At 48.9% G+C, this 27,830-nt stretch overlaps 1 protein-coding gene across 4 annotated transcripts; it reads right to left on the bottom strand.

The window, feature by feature from the left end:
* Positions 1-17: 17 nt before the first annotated feature.
* MMP2 (matrix metallopeptidase 2) lies at positions 18-27,787 on the bottom strand. Of its 4 annotated transcripts, none has more exons than XR_009214210.1 (14): positions 27,350-27,661; positions 23,854-24,080; positions 22,828-22,976; positions 21,565-21,693; positions 21,215-21,388; positions 18,294-18,467; positions 17,131-17,304; positions 14,728-14,883; positions 13,408-13,543; positions 9,642-9,778; positions 8,245-8,404; positions 3,827-3,936; positions 1,133-1,365; positions 397-448 (listed from the first exon to the last, which is right to left on the bottom strand). XR_009214210.1 is itself a non-coding variant. In XM_032157364.2 (13 exons), the coding sequence occupies exons 1-13, from the start codon at positions 27,500-27,502 to the stop codon at positions 1,262-1,264; spliced, it is 1,983 nt and encodes a 660-aa protein (XP_032013255.1). In that variant the 5' UTR covers positions 27,503-27,787; the 3' UTR covers positions 18-1,261. The 4 variants fall into 4 exon arrangements, 2 of the variants coding, with proteins under 2 accessions (XP_032013255.1, XP_032013257.1); XR_009214209.1 differs by lacking the exon at positions 397-448 and adding an exon at positions 488-612; XM_032157364.2 differs by having other exon boundaries at positions 18-1,365; positions 27,350-27,787.
* Between the last annotated feature and the right edge of the window lie 43 nt (positions 27,788-27,830).

Raw genomic sequence — 27,830 nt, 5'->3', positions numbered from 1 at the left:
TTCTCTTGAGCCATCAGTCTCTTCATCAATAAGATTCAACTAATAATAGCCTCTTTCTATTTATGTGGTTGGAAAGGTTAAATTAAGTGACACATGAAAAGCGCCTTGCACACAGAAAGCACTCTATTAATTGAGGGGAATATTATCGTTGCTGTTCATTGTTAGCAGTAGCATTAAAACTGATATGATTGCTAACGAAGAAACTGAGACTTAAAGAGGAAGCAAACCTTGAACAGATGCCACAATAAAGCAACAAAATTGCTGTTTCTTCAGGGCTCTTTCTACAGGACAGAGGGACTAGAGCTTACTCTCCCTGAGGTTCTCTTGCTGTTTACTTTGGAAGCTCTGACCTTTCCAGCAGACACCAACACCTGTGCCCTGTAGGGAGCAGAGATTCGGACTTCTTAAGTTTCCGCTTCTGGCTGGGTCTGTGGCCCTTGTCTAGGCTCTGCTAAAACAGATGGCAAACACAGCCACTCAATAGGTGTCTTTATTCATACTTGTTGACATTTCCCATGGGGAACGGTTGAAGGGAGGGGCAGGGAGGGCTGAGCGGGAAGCCACGGCTTGGTTTTCCTCCATCCAGTGGAGAAGAGACTCGGTAGGGACATGCTAAATAGAGTGAACAGGGGAACCATCACTATGTGGGCTGAGATGCACTGTGCAGTGACTTCAGACAACCTGAGTCCTTCTGTCAGGAAATGCAATTTCTAAGTGGAAAAAAAAAACAAGACCCAAAGAAAAAAACAAAGTGCATACAAGCAAACTGCTAATGTAAGAAAGGTTCTAAGGCAGCCAGCAGTGAAAAGCCAGGGGTTTGGAGTGGCCACCTGGCCATGCCCCTATCCCACTGCCCTATGCCAGGCTGTCGGGCCACCAGTGCCCTCTTGAGACAGTCTCCATTGGCTCCAAGGGTGCTGTGAGCCACAGAAGCTTGTGAAGGGAGAAGAGTCTGAAGTGTGGCAGCACCAGGGCAGCCCAAAGCAGGGCTGCATTGAAAATATCAAAGTATCTCTTTAGGGGTGGCTCTGAGGGTTGGTGGGATTGGAGGGGGAAGGGGCGCCTGGGAGGAGTACAGTCAGCATCTATTCTTGGGCACAGGGAGGAGCCACTCTCTGGAATCTTAAATTACCAGGTAGGAGTGAGAATGCTGATTAGCTGTAGAGCTGAAGGCACGGCCCTTCCGGGTCCTTCTCTAGTGCTCCAGGCCCGGTGTATGGAAGGCAGTGGAGAGGAAGGGCCTGTGGGAGCCAGGGCCAGCTCAGCAGCCTAGCCAGTCGGATTTGATGCTTCCAAACTTCACGCTCTTCAGACTTTGGTTCTCCAGCTTCAGGTAATAAGCACCCTTGAAGAAGTAGCTGTGACCTGGGATAGAGAAAGAAGAGACTGTGACCCCCTTATCCTGACATTCTGGCACACAGAAGGTTCCTGGGAACTTTGAATTTCTGCCTGGCATAGGGAAGAAGCTTTTAAACCAGAAGAGAGCTTTGAAAGGCTGAGGCAGGAGGATTGCTTGAGCCCAGGAGTTCGAGACCAGCTTGGGCAGCATAGAGAGAACCCCGTCTCTACAAAAAAATTTTAAAATTAGCTGGGTATAGTGGTGCATTCCTTTAGTCCAAGCTACTTAGGAGGCTGACATGGGAGGGTTGCTTAAGCCCAGGAGTTCGAGGCTGCAGTGAGCTATGATTGTGCCTCTAGCCTGCGGGATAGAGCAAGATCTTGTCCCCCCCGGCAAAAAAAAAAAAAACTCAATTATGGCCGGGCGCGGTGGCTCACGCCTGTAATCTCAGCACTTTGAGAGGCCAAGACGGGCGGATCACGAGGTCAGGAGATCGAGACCATCCTGGCTAACATGGTGAAACCTCCTCTCTACTAAAAATACAAAAAATTAGCCGGGCATGGTGGCAGGCGCCTGTAGTCCCAGCTACTCGGGAGGCTGAGGCAGGAGAACGGTGTGAACCCAGGAGGTGGAACTTGCAGTGAGCCAAGATCATGCCACTGCACTCCTACCTGTGTGACAGAGGGAGACTCTGTCTCGAAAAAAAAAAAAAAAAAAAAAATTCAATTGTTTCAACCTGAGCTGACTGAAGAAAAGAAAACAAAAACAAAAACAAAACACAACAAAAGCCCAGAAGAGCCCCCTCTGGGAGTGGAAGAAGGGAAATGGCTGTGAAATAAGCTCTCTTATTCCCTGTTTGCTCATCTCTAAGATGAGCATAAAGATATCAACCTTCTAGAGCTTGCAGTGAGCATTAAGTCAGATAACACATCCTATTATTAAAAACAATAATCCCACTTAACACAAGCATCAAACTAAGCACATTGCATGTACCAGAGGTGGCGAAACAGGATATAACCAGTCCTATCAGGCCCACAGATGGGTTTTATTTGACTCTCACAAGTTTGTTTTGTTTTGTCTTTAAATCTGAATAACTTGCCAACATGTAAACATCCAGAAAAGTCACACAGAAGTACAGATTTCTGGCTTCTTTTAAAAAAACTAGAATATCTAATATAGAATATCTAGCAACACCAGGCCCCATTCTTTTCTTTGAGACCGGGTCTCACTCTGTCACTCAGCCTGGAATGCAGTGGCATGAACACAGCTCACTGCAGCCTCAAACTCCTGGGCTCAAGTGATCCTCTCTGCTCACCCTCCCCAGTTGTTGGGATTACAGGTATGTGCCGTCATGTGTAGCTAATGTTTTTTTAAATTTTTTTTTTAGAGATAGAGTCTCACTATGTTGCCCAGGCTGGTCTCAAACTCCTGGGCTCAAGCAGTCCTCCTGCCTTGGCCTCCCAGAGTGCTGGGATTACAGGTGTGAACCATGGCAGCTGGCCTAGGCCCCTAATCTTGCCTGCCAATAATTATCTGAAGGTGAGAAGGAAGCGTCTCCTGTAAATGAGGTACATGCTCTCTGATTCCGCGCAGACTCCACAATTCCCCACTGTCTGCCCCTGCCTGCTTTACTCATTTGTGCTAACTGCCTGACCCACGGAGCTGTTGGAGTTTGTGATTCCTGACATACATAATCTCATTTACTATTAATATGCTAGCATGTACTAGGTGCTCAATAGATGTTTATTCTTGAAGATAACCCCTAATCTAGCATCTGATTGTACACTGCTTTTTCTTGGACATGTAAGACCTTCAGCTACTGGAGGTGAGGGCCTGTGCTTAGCATACAGTAGGTGCTCAAAAAAAAAAAAATCTGTGGAATTTAGTTAAAATCTCCTCTAAAAAAGCCAAACTGGACCCATTTCCAGGACCCTAGAGAGCTCACAGATGCCTCCTCAAGAGTATGATTTTCAAACTCCAAATTCTATCCCTCGCTGCTACTGGTTGTGTTTTAATCAGCAGGGGGCCAGGGGCAAACTGGCTTGAGTGGAGGATCTTTGCCACATGAGCAACAGAGCATGACAAAGTTTGCTTTGTCTCAAATGGAGTCATCCTGCTGCTAATGGGAGGTGGTCACAGGCCTCCTGCAAAACCCAAAAGGCCTGGGATCAAACCCCAGAATGAATCCACGGCACAGAGCCCATGTTCCTTCTCCCCCAGCCCAGGCCTTCCACCCTCCTCTGCCCTGGCTCCAAGCCCTGCAGCTGTGAGAAGTCTTTCTGGGTCTTACTGCCTGGAGCCAGGCCAAGGAGCAGAGGTCAGGGATCTGGAAACCTTCCCAGCACTGGGATGAAGGAGTTGATTTGTTTTCCCGGGCGCTGCCTGCCTGCCTGCCCTGCACAATGAAGAAGTGTGTGTTAGCAAGGAGCTGGGCCCTGGCTAGGGGCGGGTAGTCCTAGAAAGCGGAGACAGTCCTAGGCGGCTCACCGCTGCCCTGCAGGTCCACGACGGCATCCAGGTTATCGGGGATGGCATTCCAGGCATCTGCGATGAGCTTGGGGAAGCCAGGATCCATTTTCTTCTTCACCTCATTGTATCTGTAAAGAAACAGACACAGTGAACCAGCAGGGCCTCTCTAAAGGACAGTTGCCCCCTGGCCTGGATGGGAGCACCCAGTTGATGGCTCCTGGATAGGCCTCGGAAACTAGACCTAGCCCTTCAGGGAAGCAGCCAGCTGCAGTGGAAGGAAGGGCATGGAATCAGACCTGAGTCTGAGCCTCAGATCTACAACTTTTAATTATATGACTTTGGATAACCCCATAAAAACAATCTCATGATTACTGCTAACACTTATAAAGCACTTACTACATGCCAAACAGTGTGTTAACCACTTTCCACACAGCCTCTGTTTTACCAGCTGTAAATTGGGGTTGTGTCTAATTTAGTGTATTTAATTTAATGCATGCATTAAATAAAACAGCACATGCCAAGCCTCTATCTCCATGTCTCATAAATGTTTAGTAAGTACTTAAGAAATGTTAGCTCCCTTACAAACAAATCCCTGCTATAATCCGAGGAGTGCTAAACTAGAAGCCCAGAGATGGGAATCTGCCCCACCATTCTTTCACTTCATGGCTTGGAAAAATTGCTGCTTCTTCATCTGCCACAGGGAGATGACAGTCCCTGCCCTGGGAGATGATCATGGCTGGCGCAGTGAGGTTACAATGCAAAGTGGAAGGTACGTGTGAGTCCAAGGCCTGTTAGTCGCAGGGTGGGCCACATGCCACTTCAGTTCCAGCGGCAGCAATCCTGGGCCCCGCCTTTAATTCAGGTAAATACTTTGGGCATCAGTTGGTATGTTCTTCTCCCTGGCCAGCAACTCTTCTGTCTTTTAAGATTTTTGGAGAACTTTTTAAATGCTGCTGTCCTGTTGATTCCTTTGCTTCTCCGCTTCATTATTCTGTAAATATTTACTGAGCTCCCACTATGGGAGCTAGGGATATCCTAGTAAACAAGATCAAGTCTTGCCCAAGTGGAGCTGTTTCTAGATGAATCTGTGTTTGCATCCCATCCTGGTAGCAGCCACCCTTTGCTCCACAGTGCCTCCTACTGGGCTGTCTTCCTCTCTGCAGCCAGCCTTGACCACCTCCACCCTGGACCCCAACAGCAGCTTTCCCTATATGCTCCCTTCTAGAGGGGACTTCCCCCTCGAAGGGACTTCTCCCTCAGCCATCACCCCGAAGAACTAAAGCCATCCCTTAATCCCAGCTGCAGCATAAGACTCGTTCTTACAAAACCTGGCATGCTTCCTCATGCCTTGGGTCACCAAAACCAAGTTCCCTAGCTCAAAATCCCAACACTCCCATCCAAGGCACCTCCACTGAGCCCTCAAACTACATTCCCTAGCATTAGGATGGTTTGGAGATGTGTGTGCCACACTTGAACTGGCCCTCATTTCTTTCTCATTCTACCCACAGAAGATGGGGATGGCAGAAGTCAAGCCCATTTTACAGATGAGGAAACTGAGGCTCAGATAAGAGAATTATTTTGCTTCCAAGTTATTTTCATCCAGAAAGAATATAAGCACTGTGGTGTCAGAAGATGTGGTACTTCTCTGCAGCTGTAGAAGTTGCCATGTATAGCAGATGTTAAGAACACAGATATTTGTGTCCCAGCTTTTCCTTGAGCCACTTTAGCCTCAGTTTCCACACGGGAAAAGGAGCTAACAGTATCTACCTCAACTGAGAAATATAGGTGACATGCATAGCCTCAGGCTGGGCTACGGTAGAGGCCCCATACTGAGAGCCATCATTATCTGATTCAAATGTGTTTACATAATTTTCCCTCATTCTACTAGAAACTACAAGAGGGCAGGGTGTGATGATTTCTTGACCCCCATCTCTCCAGCAGCTAGCTAAGCGCCTGGCACACAGCAGATGTGGAACATATATTTGTGGCTTACTGAAAGCTTCTACAAGCAGGGCCTGAGCTCTTCTGGCATGCTGAGGACAGCTGCTCAGCCTCTGTCACTCTGGGGCTCTCTCTCCTTCTCCAGCAAAGATGCCTCTGGGGCCTCTGCAGACTCCACGGCAGGGCCACTGTACAAGCTCATTCACCACTTCTCTTGGAATAGAGATCTGTCTCCTTTGGAAGCCAGCCCAGAGCTTCTGATAGGCCCTTCAGCTCTGCCCCTTTTCAGGAAGTCTCAGGGTGGTTCCTCTGCAGAGCAGGCTGTCTGTCCTGGCTCTGGCTTTGGGAGGTGGGCTTGTGTGGAAAAGGACTGGGAGGCAAATAACTCTGCCTGGAAATCCAGCAAGGCACTGTCACAACCTCCATGCCTGTGTATGTGTGTGTGTGTGTGTGTGTGTGTGCATGTGCGCACACGATCATGTTCCTACATGCTAGGAACAGGTCTGTTTTTACATGTTTACATAGATACAGTGCATGGGAAAGTGATTTAAAAAGTCCTTCCAATACCATAATTTGAAAACATCGGGGCTTTAGGATTCTAAGATTCACGTTTCTGTGGGTCTGTGCCGCTCACCAGCCACAATTCTAAGACTTGGAGATTCAGGGCTCCTACAATGCTGAGATGCCATTTGCAGTGTGTGTGTGTGTGTGTGTGTGTGTGTGTGTGCACACTGTCTGGAGCTAGTGTCTGGAGCCTGTGGGTGGAAAGCCTGCTCTGTGGTTTCCTGCCTGACTGTTTTCTTTCTTGAGGCTTGAGATATCAATCAGCTTAGGTTGCTAAGTGTCTTAGCAATATGTCTGGAATTCCACCCTGACATGGGCAGGCCTGGGATATAAAGTTTCTGAATGCAGGGCAGCTGGGGGGCAGAGTAGTGGGGAGAAGGGAAGGGGGAGAAGACAGAGGCTTTAGGAAGTAAGCGGGATTGTTTTGGGGATGGCAGACAAAGGCCTCAGGAAGGGCCCTCTAAAATTCTTGGGTAGGGCCCAGATGCAGTGGCAGCCATGGAAAGAATGTGGGGATACGAGGAGGGAGGGGATGGAAAGACACACCACAAGTCTTTGTGCCCCAACTACTCTTTCCTCACTAATCAAATGGACTGGCAGGTATAGTGGAGGGGGTACTTGGTTAGAATACAAGATAAGTAGCTATAATCCTGGCTTTGTGCAGACATACATCTCTCAATAGCTTGGACAAGTTATTTAATTTGTTTGGACCTCTATTTCCTTTTCTAAAGAGTGTGAAGAATTATAGTCAAACTCTTGAGGTTTGGGCTACCTCTCATCAGCCACTCCTGGATATTAGGTTCCCTGGTCATGACTATAGCCCCTCAGAACTGGACCCTTTCCTGTAGATAACCTGGAGCACAGAACCACCTGCTTCCAAACTGTTCCCCTGCCAACCTGCACCCACAGCCATGGGCCTGCTGTGGGCAGGACACAGGGCACCTGCTCCTTCCAAGGGGTCTGATTTGGATGCTGGCTTCTATGGATGACTGGTGCATCCATCTCTAAGTCTTCTTCATATTTTGTCCTCTGCCTTCATGTTCCCCCATTCCACCATCTCAGGTATAGAATAGTAGTGAAGAGTGAAGACTAACATGTTTTCCCAGGAGACAGAATGCCAGGGTTCAAATCCCAACCTGTCCCTACCTGGCTATGTGACTCCAAGCTGGTTATTTAACCTTTCTTTCTTTTTTTTTTTTTTTTTTTTTGAGATGGAGTCTCGCTCTGTTGCCCAGGCTGGAGTGCAATGGTGTCATCTCAGCTCACTGCAACTTCTGTCTTCTGGGTTTAAGTGATTCCCCTGCCTCAGCCTCCCTAGTAGCTGGGATTGCAGGCATGCACCACCATGCCCAGCTAATTTTTTTGCATTTTTAGTAGAGATGGGGTTTCACCATGTGGCCAGGCTGATCTGGAACTCCTGACCTCAAGTGATCCTCCCATCTTGGCCTCCCAAAGTGCTGGGATTACAGGCGTGAGCCACTGTGCCCATCCACGGTTACCTAACCTTCCTGAACCCAAATTTCCTCATCTGTAAAATGGGAGGAATAATAATTCCTATCCCATAGAGCCCTTGGGACAGTCTCTGGCACATAGTGTCAGTCAGTAGGAGCAGTTATTATCTTTATTTTTATTACCCCCTTCTTCAGTGAGTCATTTCAAAATGTGGGGGTCCAGACCAGACATGGGCCAATCAAAAGAATTCTGCAAAGAGAAAGGATATTCCAACCAGAATTATATCAGCAATGTGTACAAGAATGGTTCACCTTTGGCAACATCTCAGAGGTGCTAGAGACCAGAGGTTAGAGACCAGAGAGAGGGCATCCAGAGCCCACCGACCTCTGAACTCAACCTAGGAGGCTTGAAGCCTCAGGGCAGCTTCTCTGTCTCTCGCAGCCAACTGTGCTGCTGTCCTACCCACCGCCCTCCCTTACCTCCAGAATTTGTCTCCAGCAAAGATGTATGTCTTCTTGTTTTTGCTCCAGTTAAAGGCGGCATCCACTCGCTGGACATCAGGGGGCAGTCCCAGGCTGGTCAGTGGCTTGGGGTACCCTCGCTCCAAGGTGCTGGCTGAGTAGATCCAGTATTCATTCCCTGAGGTGGAAGCAAAGGGTGTGTTGGCTGGTACTGACATGCCCTAGGCCAGCCTGTTCCTCCCATCATCTGTCTGTCCACGGGCCCCACTGCAGCCATTCCCAACAGAGTGCAACTTCCTGCTCACTCCTGGTTGCAGTGGCCAGAATCAGGGCTCACACAGAGGGCTTTAGAAGTCAATTACAGAAGGTGCCTGGTCAACGTGAGTTGGGGAATAAATCCAGCTCACACTCTGCTCACCAAGTCGTGCACTCTAAGGGCCTTGCTGCCGTGAAGAGGCACCTTCTGCTAATTTGCCAAAAGGTGCCCTAGGAGCCAGCAGTTGTCCTGGCCGGGACCCATGATTATGGTGGATTGGGGGAGATGGGAGCCAGGTGGTGGAGACAATAAGTACCCACAGTCTTGGCTGAGCCTTTATCTTCTCTAGGATCCCACCTCAGACCAGGGCAGTGAGGACCTCCTAAGTCCTTCTTTATCCCTCATAACAGCCCAGCTGTCTGTCTCCCTGAGTAGTTTGTGAGCAACGTTGAGGGCAGAGCTTGTATCCCCAGGGTCTGGCAAAGCCCAGCGCATGGAAATGCTCCAATAAATGCTAAATGAGCAAACCTGAGCCATACAGACCTCACCTTGATGATTTCTACCACTTCTAGGGGCTCCTTGTACTGTTATTTACTTAACATTCTGCTTTCAGTGAATTCATTTTGAAATCTTTAAAAACAGATTTATTAAAAAATGTTTTTTTGCTGTCAAAATATCAGTTACTGAATAATCCGTTTCTGTCCTGATTTGAAACTCCACCCTATTGTAACTAACTACCTCTGTTAAAACCAATTTATGTTTAAAAGTAAAAATGAAAACAAGTATTCTTTAAAACATTCGAACTAAAACTGTTACCTGCCAAAGACTGTATCACTACAAAGGCGTTAGGGACACACCAGCACTAAACTGAGACTTTTTTTCTTCTAGAAAAGAAATGAGATGGATTGAAAAGAATTAAGAAAATGAAATGTGTACACTGAGGGTTAATGCCAGCTGATGTTGGGTGTCGGAACCAGTCTCCCAGAGGAGTTGCGCACTTTGGGAAATAATGTTGAAAGAATGAATCCTTAAAGGAGAGGGAGCACCCACGGGTGCCTAGGAACTGTGGTTTGGGAGGGAGAGTGAGCCTGGGACACCCAGGAGCCCTGGTGCAGAGCCCTGTGGAGCTGAGGGCCAAGGAAGGGTACTTCCCACACACCTGCAAAGAACACAGCCTTCTCCTCCTGTGGGGCCTCGTATACCGCATCAATCTTTTCGGGGAGCTCAGGCCAGAATGTGGCCACCAGCAGGGGCCCCATGGGCTTGTCACGTGGCGTCACGGTCCGCCAAATGAACCTGGCAGGAGGCAAGGAGGCACAGGAGACCACATCTTCAGTCACCCTGCAGCTCGAACAACATGCACCCCCCAAACCCGCCTAGAAACATCCCAGAGATGATTCCATGATGAGAGTGGGAGGCAAGAGCAAAGGAAGGTTGGAGAAGGACTGGAGAACTGGCAGAGCTCCTGTCTGCAATCTGCTGAGCTGAGAAACATCCTCCTACCCTGTTATCTCCCTCTACCTCCTCCAGGAAGCCTTCCCTGACTACCTCTGTCCATATTGTGTTTTCCCTCTCTAAGCCTCTCAAAATCAACTCTGAGTGCCTGAAACAGTAGTGTCTGTTTGTCTTAACTCTTCTATTTGATTAGAGGCCAACTGGGGCAGCAGCTGATGACACTCAAGTATTTCCTGAATTAAAATGAAATGAATTTGTGTACTTTGTCAAGAGTAAGAGTTATCATTTATTGAGGTCCTACTAAATGCCATGCGCTTTATGTGCCTTGTAATTTAATCCTCACAATCTTTTAAGACAGCATGCACTCTGGATGGTCTACCTGGCACTAATTATATATTTCCCCACCATCCTTTTTCACAAAACTCCACATTTATGATCCAGCCTTCACCTCCTCAGACTCTGTGTCCCCAACCCCCATTCTAGGGGTAGATACTGATTGGTCTAAGCCACTGGTTCTCAAAGTGCAGTTTCCTGACCAGCAGCATCTGCGTCACCTGAGAACTCATTAGAAATGCAAATGATTGGGTCCTTCCAGAGATCTACAGATAAGAATCCCTGGGCTTGGGGCCCAGAATCTGTGTTTTAACAAGCCTTCCAGATGATTCTAATGCATGCCAAGGTTTGAGAACTGCCGGTCTAAGCCAATCAGAGTTTAGCATTCCCTAGCACTGTTACTGATTCAGCAGTTGCCATATGACTTACAGTGGTGTAAAGACGGAACACACAGACTTGTATTTCACATCTGGGGGTCTGTGTGTGTGTATCTGTGTGTGTCTCTTTCTCTCTCGCTTCCTGGGAGAGGGCAGGGATTAGAGCCCCAATTGCCACTGGTAGCCTTCTTGTGACCATGAGGGGGAACCGGCCTTAGGATGAAGTCAGTGCAGAGGATAGCAGTGGACAAAGACATCAAGCCACTGACCCTCTCTCTGCCCCTGCAGGCAGCTTTACCCCTGGACTTTGTACCATATGAAAGCAATTTCTCTCTACTGTTTAGGCTGGATTGAGTTTGCAGAGGGATGGTCTCTGTTATTTGCAGAAAAACATCCTAGCATAGGAAGGTGTCACAATTTTTATTTAGCAAATGAAGCTCAAAGAGGTTAAGATTCAAATTACTTAGTTATTACTACATCAATGACTAAGTAAATTAGTTATTACCAAGATTCAAATCCAGATCTGACTCCAAAGTCTGAGTTTAATCACCCTGCGATACTGTCCTTCATGACCCCCACCCTCACCAGTGCCTAGCAGCAATTTTTGCTCGTGGTTGAAGTTTAATATTTACTGGTTAACCAAATAAGTCCATTAAACACTCATCAAGTTCCTTTTGAAAGAAAACTGTGATGTGGTAGGCCAGGGATGGCTCCAGCCTGGGTCTAGGCTCTGCATCCTTTCCTAGGCCCCACACATCTGAGATCTGCATGTGTGGTCAGGGCTTCCTTAGTGGGAGGAGCTCCAGATGAAGGACATTGCCAGATCCTTACAATGGGGACTGCAGAGCAGTGCTGACATCTGCTGTCATATATCCTGATTTGGGCATTTGAGGCCTGATGGGACCTGATTTCTCACTACATTCTAAGTCTTATCTCTCACTGCATTCTTGCCATTTCCCCATTGGCTAGCAGACCCTATGAAGGGCAAGGCATCTGCACCCCAGAATCTGGCCCAGTGCCTAGAATAGAGGAAACTCTTCCTGAAAGTTTATGGAACATCTTCTAGCCTCACCAGATTCTCGCTGGCTAATCCAGAAACTTTCACATCACTATGGCTTGGCTCTGCAGGTCCCTCTGTCTCAAAGAACCTCCTAACTTGTCACCCCCATCAGATTCTTGCTTCTCCTTTAAAGGCTCTGCTCAAATGCTGCTGCATCTGTGAAGCCTTCCTTGACTGGGACGTGCTCACAAAAGCACCTAATGCCTCTGCGATCACTTTTCTTTCATCCTACCATGTCAGTTCTCTATGCCTATTTCTCAAACTGGACTTGTGATGCACAAACTTTAATGTGCATCAGAATCACTGGGAGAATTTGCTAAAATGCAGATTCCTGGGGCCTAGCCCCAGAGTTCCAGTCAGGAGGGTCTGAAGCTGGGGCAGAAAACCACCTTTTAATACTCACACTCCAGGTGGTTCTGTTATAGGAGGCCCATGCGCCTGTCTTTGAGAACACGGATCTAGCAGCCCCCCACCCCACTGTCCCGAGAACATCACTCTTCCTCCTCCAGCTACTAAAGCCTAGCAAAGTATTTGGCACAGTAGATGCCAAACAATTATTTGTCAATAGCAATAGCTAATATGAATACACTTACTCTGTGTCAGGCATTGTTTTTGTTCTCAGCACTAAGTTCATCTAATCCTTACAACAGCCCTAGGAGATAGGTTGGAATATTAGCCCATTTTATAAATGAGGAAACCAAGGTAAAAAGAAGATACTTAATTAACTTGCCTATGATTATATAACCAGTAAGTAGCAGTTACAGAATTCTAACCCAGAGAATCTGGCTTCAGAGTCCATTTTCTCAACTACTACACTCTATGAATGAATAAATGGATGAATAATGAATATTGGATGGCTGGATCATAAATAATGGATAATAGATGGCTGGCTGGATGGATGGATGATGGATGGAAAGATATAGGTATGGATGGATGGCAGGATGGGTAGATGGATGGATGATAGAAGAATGGAAGGACAGACACTTTAATGAGGTCCTAGATACTGCCTGCCATTCTCCAGGGAACTAGGGCATTAGAGTAAACCTCAGCCTTTAGTCAACTGAATGGTGATCTTTATCTATAGCATGAAGAATACCATCTCTTTCTACTCTGCAATCACTCACCACCCAAACACAGAGTAATTTGGCCATTTGAAGGCAATGCCATTCTAGAAGAAGGCCTGTGGTAGACTGAATTATGGTTCCCAATTCTTCCCTCCATTTCGATTTTAGGATTATGCATTCATATGCATTTCCATGTGACGTTGCAGTACCACCCTCTAGGGTGGGTGTTGGGATTGGCCATGTGACTTATTTCAGGCAGTGGAATATTCTCAGACAAGATGTGAGTGGAGGCTTTAAATGAACTTGTATAGTTCAGTTTGGCCTCTTGCACCCTGTCATCTGCCAAGGGTAGCTGCTAATCCCATGAGAACAATAGGCAGAGCATACCTGAACCCAAACTGTAGCTGAAAGCCGAGATAACTAGTAGACCCACAGACTATGAGAAAGCAAACAAAATGCTTGGGTGCAAATCCACTGAAACCTGGAGGTTGTTTGATACACAGCAGAAACTGCCTAATACAGATCCTTCTGCAAAGCACTTGGTGGAGTCTTCAGCAAAGGGTGAGGAAAAAGAGTAATGGCATAAGAGCAGAAGACAGGAGACAAGGAGGACAAGAAGTAAGCTCCTGCACTCACCGGTCCTTGAAGAAGAAGATCTCACCACGGATCTGAGAGATGCCATCAAAGACAATGTCCTGTTTGCAGATCTCAGGAGTGACAGGGCCCAGTGTGGGGGTGGGGCCGGTGCCAAGGTCAATGTCAGGAGAGGCCCCTGGGGGAGAACACCTGACCTTAGACTCTCTGTAGCTCCAGAGGTTCTCCCCACCAGGCTGAGCCCCCTGGGGTGCCCACCCGACCAGCTAAGAGTCAGAACAAATTACCTTCTGGCCTTAGTGTAAGCTCCGTAAGATAACAAGAAGATGCCTGGACTTGGGGAGTCCCGAGGCCCTTTGTACTTTATATATGCTTTTTACTGACATCACCCAAATCAGTCCTCTCTATAGCCCTGGGAGTGGGGTATCATTATTGCACCATTTCACAGGTGAGGAAACTGAGGCCCAGAAAAGTTGAGTGACTTGCCGAAGGAGTCAAACCCAAAGCTCAGATTCTTATACCCACAAGAGTAAGGGCAGTCAGGGGGCCACTGGTGTGTCCAGCACTGAGAGTATGGCACTTTTCATGATAAGCAATTATTTTAGAGATGAGGAAACTGAGTCCAAAGAGGTATAAAGACTTACACAATATCTTGCAGCTAGTGAGGGGCAGAGGCCACATTTGAACCCAGCACCTCTCACGGCAGACCTTGGGCTTTTTCCTGAGTCTAGCAGTCCCCAAACTTCATCACTCAAACAGCATTTTCACTATTTTGGCCTGGCTCAGATATCACTAGGACCATTAAATATTTTTAAAAAATGAACTGACTTTTTAAACTCTAGCCTCACTGTAAGCACCAACAATAAATAAATAAATAAACAAATAAATAATAATTGGCTTAAAGCACTGGTTGTTCTGTTTCTATTACATACTAAAATCAAAGCTTATTATGAAAACTAGAAACTTCCACCCCCGTATTGTTAAGGTCATTCCACACTATGGAAAATTCTGTCCTGTACTTGGCTATTCTCCTGGATTCTAAACTCCACTGGGTTGCTCAAACCTGTGTCACCTTGCACCAGGTGACCTTACTCACCTAGAAAATGGGAGAAACCCAGAAATGGAGCATTAAGAGTGACATGGATATTAGCATTGTTCGGATAGGGAAGAGTTATCCAAGTATCCCCTTGGAGAGCTGCTCTGCCTTCCCAGGACCAGGTCAACACTCCCATTTCCTGCCCTGGTCTCCTGCACTCCTGGCTGGATGAGATCTTGCTGGTCCCACCCCCTGGGCCTCCATCCCAGGCTACATGACCTCCCCCCTCCCCACCCTCCACCCCCACCCCCCGCCCGGAGGTTTACCATAGAGCTCCTGAATGCCCTTGATGTCATCCTGGGACAGACGGAAGTTCTTGGTGTAGGTGTAAATGGGCGCCATCAGGGCCCCAGGGTCCTGGGAGTGCTCCAGCCCCATGGCGTGGCCAAACTCGTGGGCTGCCACGAGGAACAGGCTGTACCCTGAGGGTTGCAGGGAGGAGAAAGGGTTGAAAGGCAGGAAGAGAGATGAGAGAGAAGTCAGGACCTGACCCAGTGAAGCAGACTTTTGAGGACAGCCCCACAGTAAGGCTGAGAACCCTGGAAGCGGCATATATTGATTTTTCTTTCTTTTCCTGAGAATTCTGGGATCAACACACAATTACGGCATTAGTGCCTATTGTTTCCTAGTGGGGTCAGCCAAAGTCCTCTTGTCTCTTTCCAAGTCAGTATCAGGACAGGTGTGCTATAAAGGAACAGGACAAGCAGTATCTGAGAATTTTCTATTTAAAACCCCATTCATTTTAAAATCCTGCTTCCTGGCTTTTTCTGTCTCTCTATAAAAGATGAGCTCTACAAACCCAGCTCCTCAGGCTCTCTGAAGAGGTCAGAGAGTGGGGATAGGCTGGCCCCATGTTGCCACCATTTCTGCCCAGGTGAAAGCAGTAAAAACCACTCCCACTTGGCGTGGTTGCACAGGCTGAGCCACAGCCAGTGAGCAAAACCCGTGTCACACCCTGTTGTGGTTAAATGCGTCCCTCCAAAAAAGATTTGCCCAAGTCTTAACCCTAGGGACCTATGAATGTGATCTTATTTGGAAATAGGGTCTTTGCACATGTAATTAAGATGCAAGTTAAAATGAGGTCACATTGGACCAGAGTGGGCCCTTAATCCAATATGGCTTGTGACCTTATAAGAAGAGGAGAGAGGCCAGGCACGGTGGCTCACACCTGTAATCCCAGCACTTTGGGAGGCGGAGGCAAGTGGATCACCTGAGGTCAGGAGTTTGAGACCAGCCTGACCAATATGGAGAAAATACAAAATTAGCCAGGTGTGGTGGGGCATGCCTGTAATCCCAGGTACTCAGGAGGCTGAGGCAGGAGAATCACTTGAACCCAAGAGGCAGAGGTTGCAGTGAGCTGAGATCATGCCACTGCACTCCAGCTGGGCAAAAGCAAGACTCCATCTCAAAAAAAAAAAAAAAAGAGGAGAGGCAGGCAGAGGGGGAAGAAGGCCATCCATGTCATGACAGAGGCATAGACTGGAGTGACACATACTTCAGAGGGGACATGGCCCTACTGACACTGTGATTTTAGACTTCCAGCCTCCAGAAGCATGAAAGAATACACGGGGTTTGTTTGAAGCCATCAGTTTGTGGCACTTTGTCATGGCAGCCCTAGGGGACTATGATATTCACCCTAGGTGAGCCACTGAGCTCTGGATCCTTGAACCACTCAGGAAGATGGAGAATCCTACCTTTAGGCTGGTAAAATCAGACTGTGTCCTAGCAAGGAATTTAGCAGGGGATAAGAAAACCTCCTTTGGCCACCCTCTATCCACTGACATCTGCCAAGTTCCATCTCATGACGATTAAAAAGAATGAAAGTAACATAAAGACAGGCTTGCCTAATTCTGACAGGCCCTGGACCTGCCCTCTGACCTGGCCATTATGGGCCACCAGGGAGCTTTAAGCAACCCTGTAACCCTGGGCCCTGTAGCCTAGAGCGGGCACAGGGCCCCAAGCACCCTGCTCACTACACTGAGCACATAGTAAGGTCACAAGCTGTCTCCTGGTCACTCTCTCCCCTGAGCTTGTGAGTCCTGGGGGGCAGACAGCTGTCCCAGCCAGCTCCATCCTCAGCACCCAGGACTGATGAGGACCCACCATTTATACCCTGGTAACAGATGGTGCTGACTGATGGGGGAGGGAGGGCTCTGGGGGCTCCCCTAGGGCTGCGTGGACCATGGGGTCAGATCAAGCATGAGGCTGTTCCTTTTTTCCTTTCTTTTGCTGCCTACCAGCTCCTTAAAGGCACATCTTTGTGCAGTGGGAATGTCTCTTAGGAGAATTGTCTCTCTGGTAACCTGTGCTCAGAACTCAGGCAATTTTGGTAGTCACAAGCCCGCCTGGAGGGTGGCTGAAGGGAAAGGCAAGAGCAGTGACCCCTCAGGAAGGCCAGTTCTTACCCAGGAGGCGGGTAGCTGCATCTGGTCTACCAGGGTCTGATTTTGGAGGCTGTGCCTCCGCCTGGATGGGCAGGATCTGAGCAGGGATCTTGGCTCCACCAGAGATGGGCATTGTCTCAGCCCAGGTGGGCAGGTCTGGGTCGGTGGGTGTCTGGGGGGCAATGTCTATGCTTGAAGTGGGTGAGGTCTCAGGAAGGTTTTTGGAGCAAGTTTAGCGGCAAGGGCAATGTCCAGGGTCTCTGTCCAATGACCAGGGCCTCATACCTTGGTCAGGGCAGAAGCCCCACTTGCGGTCGTCATCGTAGTTGGCTGTGGTCGCACACCACATCTTTCCATCACTGCGGCCGGCGCTGGTGCAGCTCTCATATTTGTTGCCCAGGAAAGTGAAGGGGAAGACACAGGGGGCACCTTCTGAGTTCCCACCAACAGTGGACATGGCTGTGGGGTTAGGGATACGGGTCAAAGCGCAGCAAAGAGTCTGAGGCTACCACCAGGAGCAATGACATGACGCTGACCTTAACAAACCACACCTAAGTTAGACTCAGTCCCAGCCACTGTATCTTTAGACTCATCTCACCCACCCCTGACAACAGCCTTGTGCAGGAGGGACTGAATAGCACCGCGTTTCAGGGATGGGAAACAGATCAGAGAGATGATGAAATTTCCCTAAGCCAACACTGCTAGGAAGTATCAGAGCTGCAATTCAAACCCAGGAAGCCAGATTCCAGAGTTCTAATGAGCCTCCCATGGAAGGGGGCAGATGGGCTAGGGGCAAAGGGAGTTGGATGAAGCTGATGGCACCAGCACAAGCCCCTCAACTGTGAGCCCCCTTGGGCAGGGCTTTGCAGAGACAAACCTCTGTGTCTGCTGCACAAAGCAGGCGCTCAGTAAATTCCTGTTGGAGGAAGGGAAGAAGGAAAGGAGGGAGGGACAGAGAGAAGGAGGGCAGGAGGGAGACAGGGAGGAAAGCAGGGAGCTCTTAATAAAAAACAGACTAAAAGGTGGAGATACAGACCAGGAAAGGCAGGGAAGAGAGACTGCAGGATCGGAGAGGAGGAGAGAGAAGTATCTGTCAGAGAGCCTAAGAGAAAAGGGATGCAGGTCGGTCAGAGGATCCTGAGCAGACCTGACATTTAGGTGTCACCAATTCAACTGTTGATGCCCAATGTCTGTTCAGATTTCAGTGCCCAGGCCATACCAGGTGACAAGTATCCTGTCTGATTTCAGTGCCCAGGCCATACCAGGTGACAAGTATCCTGACTAGCTACACGGACATACATCTTGGGCGTGGATGTCATTTGCACGATGTCTTAGCACCCCTGTCTTGGGGAAAGGAGGTGGGCACAGGGAGTCCTATGGATTTTTTTTTTTTTTTTATGAGACAGCAGGTGCTGGGCCCTGAGGGAGGGAGAGGCAGTGGCACCCACCGGTTTCAGGGCAGAAGCCATACTTCTTGTCGCGGTCGTAGTCCTCAGTGGTGCCGCACCAGCGGTAGCCATCTGTGCGGCCCTCAGTGGTGCAGCTGTCATAGGATGTGCCCTGGAAGCGGAATGGGAACTTGCAGGGCTGTCCTTCAGCGTTGCCACCCATGGTAAACAGGGCTAGGGGTGGGGAAGAGAGGGAAGGATGTGAATGAGACATGCTTCCATTGGCATAGAGCTGGCTGGCTGCCCACCTGCCGGTTCACACCAGTGAAGTTGATGCATTGTTAAAATATTAAGAAAACATCTCTACTGGTTGGTAAGGAGCTGCTTCTCTGAGCTCCCAGAGAGAACCCCTGCTTCCGTGGTTATCCCAATCCCTCCCCTGAGACCTTGTGGACTACCCAACAACAAGATGGTTGACACCTGGCACACAGCAAGGGCTTCTAGAACCCTGCCTCAGCCCCAAGGGCACTGTCCATTCTGCCTTGTCCACGCCTGTACCATGCAAATTTCTTGTAATAATGATGTATGACATGAATATATCAGTCATGGCAGGCAGGACCATGAGAATCTCTCTCCATTTGATAGGTGGAGAAATCAAGGCTAGGACAAAGCTGGTTCTCAAACTGCTCATGGTCACAGAAATGAAAGAAGTGAATGAAGGTTGTAACTAAAAACTAAAAAACACACAAATCTCAATCTCTCTTGCTCAGTCTGTCACTCTCATACATGTATGTGTGTGTGTGCACACGCATACACAGAAAGCTTGCTTTACCTCCTGTCAACCCCAGGTCCCTTCCTGGATGGCCTCGTTGCAGTCTCTGTAGGAAGGAGAGAAAGAGAGAAGAGGAGGAGAGAAGGAGAAGGAGGTGGTGCCTTCAGGTCCCTTTTACTAAACCCTCTGGGCTCCTACTTTGACATCTTCAAGACAGGGGCCATAAATGGAGAGCTGGAGGAGGGAGTGGGGTTCAGAGCCTGGCCTGTCTGTCTTGGATTCTCCCCATCCTCCCCTCATCCACCCAAAGCTAAAAAATGGTGTGTCTCTGGAATTGCCAACCAGCAAAACCACAAGTCCATAACAAGGACCATCTGTGCACAACGGCGCCAGAGGTGACCTCACCAGCCCCCGTTAACTCCACCATAGCCGGAATGGAGCACAGTCCCTGGCCTCCCACCACAGAACTCGAGGCCCTGTATCCTCACTGCTCCCCTCTCTACCAAAAGACCTTGTCCTGCAATGCCAGAAACAATGGCACCTAGAGAAAAAGCAAGACTGAGTCCAGATACCTTAGTGGCCTCAGAGTTGAGAAAGGCAAAGTGTTAACTTTGACCAATGCCAGCCCCCTGCCTCTGACCTCCCATTTCTACCACCCAGGAAGCCCCTGTCTCCCCCCAAATTCCACTGACAAGGATGGCAAGAATCAGACTCTGACTCAGCGGTCAGCAGGGGCTGAGTAACAAGAATCTCTGCCTCGAGACCCAGACACGTGTGTATTGTGCGTACTTGCATCTGGCTAAGCACAAAGTAAATGGCTAATGTCCAATGCAGGCAATGACCCTTCCCAAATTTATGAAATACAACTGTTTCCACATCTATCTATCACCAAAGCATTCTGTTCCTATCAGAGGGGTGACATAGGGAAAGGTTAACGCCACATGTAATCCCTACCGGGAAACGCAAGATACAAAAAAATTTTTATTTCAAAATTTCTGACTTATTAATGGTGAATGGCTTAAACTGTTACTTAATATAAAGTTTAGCTCTGGTAATAAAAGTGTAAACAGGAAGGGAATTAACTAGCTCTTTGTTTCTTTCGTTCTGTCAAGATGGTTGGTGCTTAGTCTTCAGTTACAATGGGGTTAGGGAGATTCACAGACATAAAATTACAGACAAAAAGACGGTCTTTAGTCTACGTAGATTAAAGAGTCTCTGTGAGATGGGAAAGAAGATAGTGTTAAAAATTTTTAGACTTTTTTCCATTTTCCCCAGGTTTTCTGGGCTTTCAATCTGCAGAATTATCAAATATGATGACTTCATAGAGTATGAAGTTACATACACTGTCTTTTTGTGATTTATGACTATTAAGTGTGTCAAGGATATTTTTAAAAAGGATTGAGTGTATATGTCAATATCTGTACCCCATTTAAAAAGATTTCCCCCATGTGGCTTCAAAATCTCTGAAATGTTGCGTCTCAGGCACTGACAAGCACACAAACACAAATACTGAGTCAAGCCTAAAGTCTTTATCAAGACACAGAGATGCAGACACAAGCTAGACAGGAGGCAGAAAAAGACAGTGCCCAAGAGAGGCAGATAGTATAGCCCCCGTGCCCAGACACACACACACACACACACACACACACACACACACACACACGCATTAGCAGAGGCAGCATCAGGACCAAGGCAGGAGCAATAGCTGAAATTCCTCAGCTGGAGTCCACAAACCAGGTTGAGTCCAGCCCTGGTCTGAATCCTGCCTCCCTATCACACTGCTAGGTTTCCAGCTACCAGCAAGCCTTTCCTCATACCCCTGAAGTATCAATCTTGACTGAAGTGTAAAGACTGGTTCTAGAGAGAACCACTGGGCATTGCAATAGTTCTAAGTTCACTCCAATATATGTGAGAAATAAATAATTAGCAAATCAAATCTGTGACTTCCTAAATGATTGCTAATGGTGAAACTTAAAAAAAAATCGACTTGATTTAATTAAGGTACTAAGTTCATCATGGTACTGGTGGGAGAGAAACAGCAATGGCTCAGATCAGGATGGGGGGGAACTGAGTGAAGGACGTTGGAGGGATGCTCATTGACTGGCAGTGCCAGCCAGTCCTGGAGAGTGTGGAGGGCGGAGCACAGTGGGGAGCCTGGGAAGCTGGAGGCTTGGGGTGGAAAGTCTTGGGTACTAGAGTGGATGCTTACCTTCGTGGGGACAGAAGCCGTACTTGCCATCCTTCTCAAAGTTGTAGGTGGTGGAGCACCAGAGGAAGCCATCGCTGCGGCCGGTGTCAGTGCAGCTGTTGTACTCCTTGCCATTGAACAAGAAGGGGAATTTGCAGTACTCCCCATCAGCGTTCCCGTACTTCACACGGACCACTAAAGGGTGACATGGAAGGGGGAGGATGGACTTCTCCAGGCCTTCTTTGGAGACCAAGATTCTGACTCACCCAGATGTGTGACTTTCCTCCCCTCCCACCTCTTTGGTCCAAGCAGATGGAGTGGAGAGAGGACAGGAGAGAAGGTCTGGGGCATGCAGAGGGCCTCTTTCTCACCTTGGCCTTCTCCCAAGGTCCATAGCTCATCATCATCAAAGTGGGAGTCTCCCCCAACACCAGTGCCTGGGGCGAAGGCATGAGCCAGAAGTCCATCCTTACCATCAAAGGGGTATCCATCGCCATGCTCTGAAACACACAGTGGGTCTTAGCTTCTAGCTGTGCCACCTAGACCCTGAAACCCCTCCACACTCCATCTACGTGTGGAGCCTGTCGGCCCATCCAGCATCTGCCCCCTTCCCTTGTCCCAGTGGGGTTATCCAGGACTGTGAACAGGAGCTCAGTAGAGATCTGCTGACCTGGTTGTTACCATCCTATCATCTACACTGCTCTCCCAGGTTTACATGACTCCCAGTATCCATACCCTCTACCTTCATTGTCTACTCTACCACCATGGCACTATATCTACCACATACCCACATTGTCACACTAGTGTCCTCACCCCTATCTTCATCATCCCCAGTGTTTATGCCATCCTCCATCCTGTCAATACTGCCATCTTAACCACAATCCTGCCTTCATGTCACACTATCACCAATATCCGCAACACGAATCCTCATGCCCTCCTTGTCACCAAGGCCTGTACCACCCACCCACTTGTCTACATTGTTTCCATGCTCTTTACCTTCATCACTTACCACTCAGTGTCTATACCACCTACCTTTGTGTCTGTGCTACTGGCAGTGTTCACACCATAAACTCACATGGCCCCCTGGCCCCAGGTTTTATGACCCTTCCTCTCATGTCTACACTGCTCCATTGTTTCCAAACCACTCTCATATATCTACAGTTCCTCAGTGTCTACCAGCATCATCCAAAAGAGCTTTCTGTGATAAGAGGAATATTCTGTGTCTGTGCTGTCCAAAATCAATAGTCACTAGCCTCCTGTGTCTTTTGAGCACTTGAAATGTGCCCAGTGTGATCAGGAAACTGATTTTAAATTTTTATCTAATTTAAATTTAAATAGCCATGTATATTCTACTTAATGGCTGCCATATTGGACAGCACAGTAGACCACTTGCTTCGGGTTTAGACGGCCTCCAGGTTACACCACAGCACACCATCTGCCCCCATGTCAACGTGGCTCTCCAGTGTCCACTCCGTGTTGTGCTGCCCCCATCTAAACCACCCCCAGGGCCCACACCATCTACTGTCCTATCTAAGTCACCCTCAGGATCCCCACACCCCTCTAATGTCCATCTCATCCCCTCATCTCAACACTGATCCCTGCTAGCCCCTCTTTTGCCCCCATCTTCTGCCTACCCCAGCGGCCAAAGTTGATCATGATGTCTGCCTCTCCATCATGGATTCGAGAAAACCGCAGTGGGGTCACATCACTCCAGACTTGGAAGGCACGAGCAAAGGCATCATCCACCGTCTCTGGGTCCAGATCAGGCGTGTAGCCAACGATCCTGGAGGTGGTAGAAATGCATGTGAGTGTGTACGCATGTGCATAAGTGTGTGTATATGCAATATGTGTGTGTGCACAGATATATGAAAAAGTTTGAGTGTGTGTGTGTGTATGTGAACACACAAGTATATGCACAAGCATGAGAAGGGTGCACAGGTATGCGTATGTATATGTGAGCATGTGCCTGCGTGTATGTGTGTGTAGGCTGGGCAGGGCTCACTGCCAAGGACAACCTTCCCAGAATGCCTTGAAGACCCAGGGAGTCCCAGGCCAGCCAACATTTTTAGGCCCCAGCTCAGGAGTTCCATCTGTCACTTCTGGCTGGTGGGGGAGGGCCATAAGTAGTGCATTATGGGGTATAGGGCAAAGATCTCACCATTTGAACCCAGCACCACCCATACAGAGCACAGCTCTTGGCCCAATTAGCAACCAATTATAACCCAATTGGGCTGCTAAACCCAATTAGCTACCAATCATCACATTCCTTCTGCCCATCCCAATGACCTCATCTAAAAACAGTAACAGTGACTATCATTACTACACTCTTGCTCTGTGTCAAAAATCATAGAAGCCGTTTGTATTAGTTCAATCTAGCTTAGTTCCCCAACCAACCACATAAGGGCATTTTTTAAGCCCCATTTTGTAGATTGGAAAGCCAACATTCACAGCACTGAAAAGTAACCCAATGTCTCATGGCTAGCAAGTATGAAACTCAAGTCTGACTTCATTTTCTAAGAACTGTGTATTGAAACTCCCTAAGATGCCAAGCCTTCACAAAAGACACCTCATGGATCCCCTGAGTGGAGCGAATGCATGGGTCAAGGAGACTCGTGTCCCTCAGCCCAATGGCCCTGTCTCCCCAAGCCCTGCCCCGGCACCTGTATGTGATCTGGTTCTTGTCCCACTTGGGCTTGCGAGGGAAGAAGTTGTAGTTGGCCACATCTGGGTTGCCACAGCGTGGCTTCCGCATGGTCTCGATGGTATTCTGGTCAAGATCACCTGTCTGGGGCAGTCCAAAGAACTTCTGCATCTTCTTTAGTGTGTCCTTCAGCACAAACAGGTTGCAGCTTTCCTTGGGGCAGCCATAAAAGGTGTTCAGGTATTGCTGAAAGAAATGCACAACCCCAAGGCAAGCAGCCACATTAGGATGGCACAGTATTGACCAAAGCAGACTGTAGCAATCAGCCGCCCAACCCAGTGCCATAGTCCAGACAAGATATAAGCCAGGGGTCCCAGAGCTCTGAGTGGAGTACTGGGTTCCCAAACCAGCACTGTCACCCATTAGTTGAGCGACAGGACATACAGCTATAGAGAGCATGGCTACCACTAGTTGGTGCTGGGTGCTGACTATATGTCCAGGCACTAAAGTCAGAATATGTTAACTCATTTAATGCTCAAAACTCTATAATGTAGATATACTAACTCTATTATACAGAGGAGGAAACTGAAGCACAGAGAGGTTAAGAAACTTGCTTACGATCACACAGTTCACAAATGGTAGATGTGGATTTAGGAGCAATCTGGCTCCAGAGGCTGTGATATGGAAACGTGATACTCCAGCATCCCTCCTTTACCTCTATCCACTCATTTATCTACCTTGCAGCTGGTGACTTGGGGACTTTTTTCCTCCTTTTTTCTTCTAAAGAGATTCAAGGACTATGTGCATGGGCTCTGGCAGCAGACAGACCTGGGTTCAAATCCTGAAGCAGCCATTTGCAAAAAGAAAGTAGTCCTGTCCTTCGGGAGCCATACAACTGGCCCTGCCCAAACTGAGGCCAAAACTGAGCAGGTCCCTGCAGAGGTTCAGGGAGCAACCGACTCATTTATTTATTCAACAAATACTTTTTAATACCTGCCATGTACCAAGCCCAGTGCTACTGCGGAGGAAAAATTGGTGAACAAGATAGACAACTCTGTCTCTAAGGTTCAAATCCTAGCAGGGAGGCTGATAGATCACAAATAAAACAAAATGAAGTATGTGATAAGTACTGTGTTAGAATGGTGAAAGGAGCCAGGAGATCTTCTGACAATGGTCCTAGCCTTGTTGCATGTAGTTAGGAAAGGGGAAATGGAGGACACAACAATAATAATAATAGAATAGAATAATGGCTACTGCTTATTGAGTACTTACCATGTGCTAGGTAAGCGCTTAAGAGTACCTCTCTTTTAACCCTGAGATAGGAAATTTCCCAGTTTGCAGATGAAGAAACTGAGAAGTCACTTGCCCAAGATCATCACTAGGCCAGCTGGTTGGTTCATGCACTCTTTGATTTGAAGCCAAGCATCTAAGTCCAGAGCTATCTTCTTAAGTCCCCACTGCATTGCCTCTGGACAACACAGACTTCCATTTGTCAGAGGTGTTCAAACCAGGCACCTCTATCTTGAGTAGGGGCTGGGTAAGGTGAGGCTGAGACCTGCTGTGCTGCATTCCCAGGAGGGCAGGCATTCTTAGTCACAGAATGAGACAGGAGGTTGGTAGGACTGATTTCACAATATACAGGTCAGGTCACAAAGACCCCTATGATAAAACAGGATGCAGTAAAGAAGCTGGAGAAAGCCCACCCAAACCAAGACGACAATGAGAGTGACCTCTAGTCGTCCTCACTGCTCATTATATGCTAATTATAATGTATTAGCATGTTAAATACATTAGACACTCCCACCAGCGCTGTGACAGTTTATAAATGCCATAGCAACATCGAGAAGTTACCCTATATGGTCTAAGAGGGAGAGGAACCCTCCGTTCCAGGAACTCCCCACCCTTTTTCCGGAAAACTCTTAAATAATCCACCACTTGTGTAGCATATAATCAAGAAATAACCAAATGTATACTCAGTCAAGCAGCCCATTCCCTGCTCTGCCTATGGAATAATCACCCTTTTATTCCTTTACCTTCTTAATAAATTTGTTTTCACTTTACTCTGTTGGCTTGCTCTTGAATTCCTTCCTGTGCAAGCCAAGAACCCATGTGGCCCCCAGGCTGAACCCCACTTTAGGGGTTCATCCTGCGACCCATTGGCTGGAAAAGGTGTAGGAACCCAAGTAGCTTTGTCATTGTCCCAAAGCTCCACTCTCACCCCCACCCAACAGCCGCATCTTTATGCCAGCCAGCTCCAGACCCTTGAAAAAAGTAGCCCTCTAAAAACGTATGGAGGTTTCCCAACCCATCTATCCAGAGGGGGCTGAGACCTAGCTGCTTGGAAAGGGTGAGAGTTGGGAGAGGGTAGGTGTCACCTCCTGAAGGAGTTCCTAGGGTGACCAGAGGGCATGGGCGTCTTCTCCCGGACAGGTTGAGGGGGAGGCTGGAGGGCAGGGTGGCTGAGGCAACAAGGGAGCAGATATCCCCTGGACTGGAAAGGACATCTTGATGGGTCCCTGGCCTGCCTCTCTCCTCAGGCCCTACTTACGCAACACTGCGGCCAGGCTCAGTGCCCCTCCAGCCAGGCGCGCGCACGCTCACAAGACAACATCTGAACAGCGGTTTGGGAGCCCAGCCAGGAAAGAGGGCTCTCTGGCCGCTCTCCGACCCGAGCGGAGCGCAGTCCGCCCCCGCCCCACGCGCCGGGCCCTCCAGCGCCTGCCCCACTCCTCCTCCCTCCTGCCGGGCCAGCTCTCTCCTTCTTTTCTCCGACCCTTTGGAGAAGTTCGAGGAAACTTTCCGAAGCCCAGCCCTTGACTAATTTGTCCACTAAGCCAGGAGAAAAAAGATGCGCTCTCTGCTTCCCTCCTGCCACAATCACTTCCCAAATCGCCCCCCTCGAGCTGTTTATTTAAAGGTCCTTCTCCGGATCTGTGCCGAAGGTTCCTAGAAGTTTGCTAAGCCCGGCTTTGGCCAAGCTCCCTCCCATCCTTATGCACACATTGAGTTTACCCAAATTGTGTGCCAGAGCCCCAATTAGCAAAAAGTCCTACATTAGCAAAAACGACCCCTTTAGCTGTTTGCCAAAGGCCTACCTAGACGCTTGGCGAGAGCCCTTAGCAACTGCCCAGATGTGTCCAAAAGTTGTTTACAAAGACCGCCCCCTCCTTGCCAAATGTCCCAGATACTAGAGGAGGTCCCCGCTATTTACATAAGAGTCCCTTTCCAGTAGTTTGCCAGGTCATCCCTCTCCCACTCTCTGGCTTGTTTTTCGCCCCACTGCTGTATGCTGAAGGTTGCCAAATTGTTTAACAAAGGTTTTCTTTGCTTACAAAAGATCCCCCACCGTTTGCAAGAAATCACTCCAATAGCTTGCCAAAGACCCCCCAAGTTGTTTACCGAAGACCCTCCCCCACGCTGTGTGCCCACCGCCGAGGGCAGGGGGAGAGACACCCCATCCTTTGCCTCCGAAGTTTGTCTAAACGTGGTTCCTTGAGGCCAGCGCAGCAACTCACCACTGCCAACTCTTTGTCCGTTTTGGGGGCTACATCGCCGGGGAACTTGATGATGGGCGACGGCGCGGCGGCGGCTTGGCTCAGCAGGCAGCCCAGGAGGCAGAGCGCCCTCAGGGCACCAGTGAGCGCGCCCCGGGCCATTAGCGCCTCCATCGTAGCGCTCCCGGGCCCCGCGCGTCGCCCGGGGGTCGCTGGCTCGGTGCGTGTGGCCGCGTCGCCGCCTGGTTGGCGCCTGCTCTGCGGCGCAAAGCTGCGCTCCGAGGGTCCGCTGGCTCGGTGGCCTGGGCTTTGCCTGGCTCAGCGGCTCATGGTCCGGCCCCCGCTCCCCAGCCCCCGCCGCCGCCGCCGCCGCCGCCGCAGGTCCTGGCAATCCCTTTGTATGTTTAAAGCCCCAGATGCGCGGCCTCCAGCCACCGCCTGAGGAAGTCTGGATGCAGCGGAAACAAGGGAGGGCAGCCGCCAGATGTAGCCGGCTGGGCTG

The sequence above is a fragment of the Hylobates moloch genome, unplaced genomic scaffold (assembly GCF_009828535.3).
Source record: "Hylobates moloch isolate HMO894 unplaced genomic scaffold, HMol_V3 SCAFFOLD_6, whole genome shotgun sequence".
NCBI lineage: Eukaryota > Metazoa > Chordata > Mammalia > Primates > Hylobatidae > Hylobates > Hylobates moloch.
Note: the sequence above shows the minus strand (reverse complement) of the source record. Positions and strands in the feature narration are given on the sequence as shown.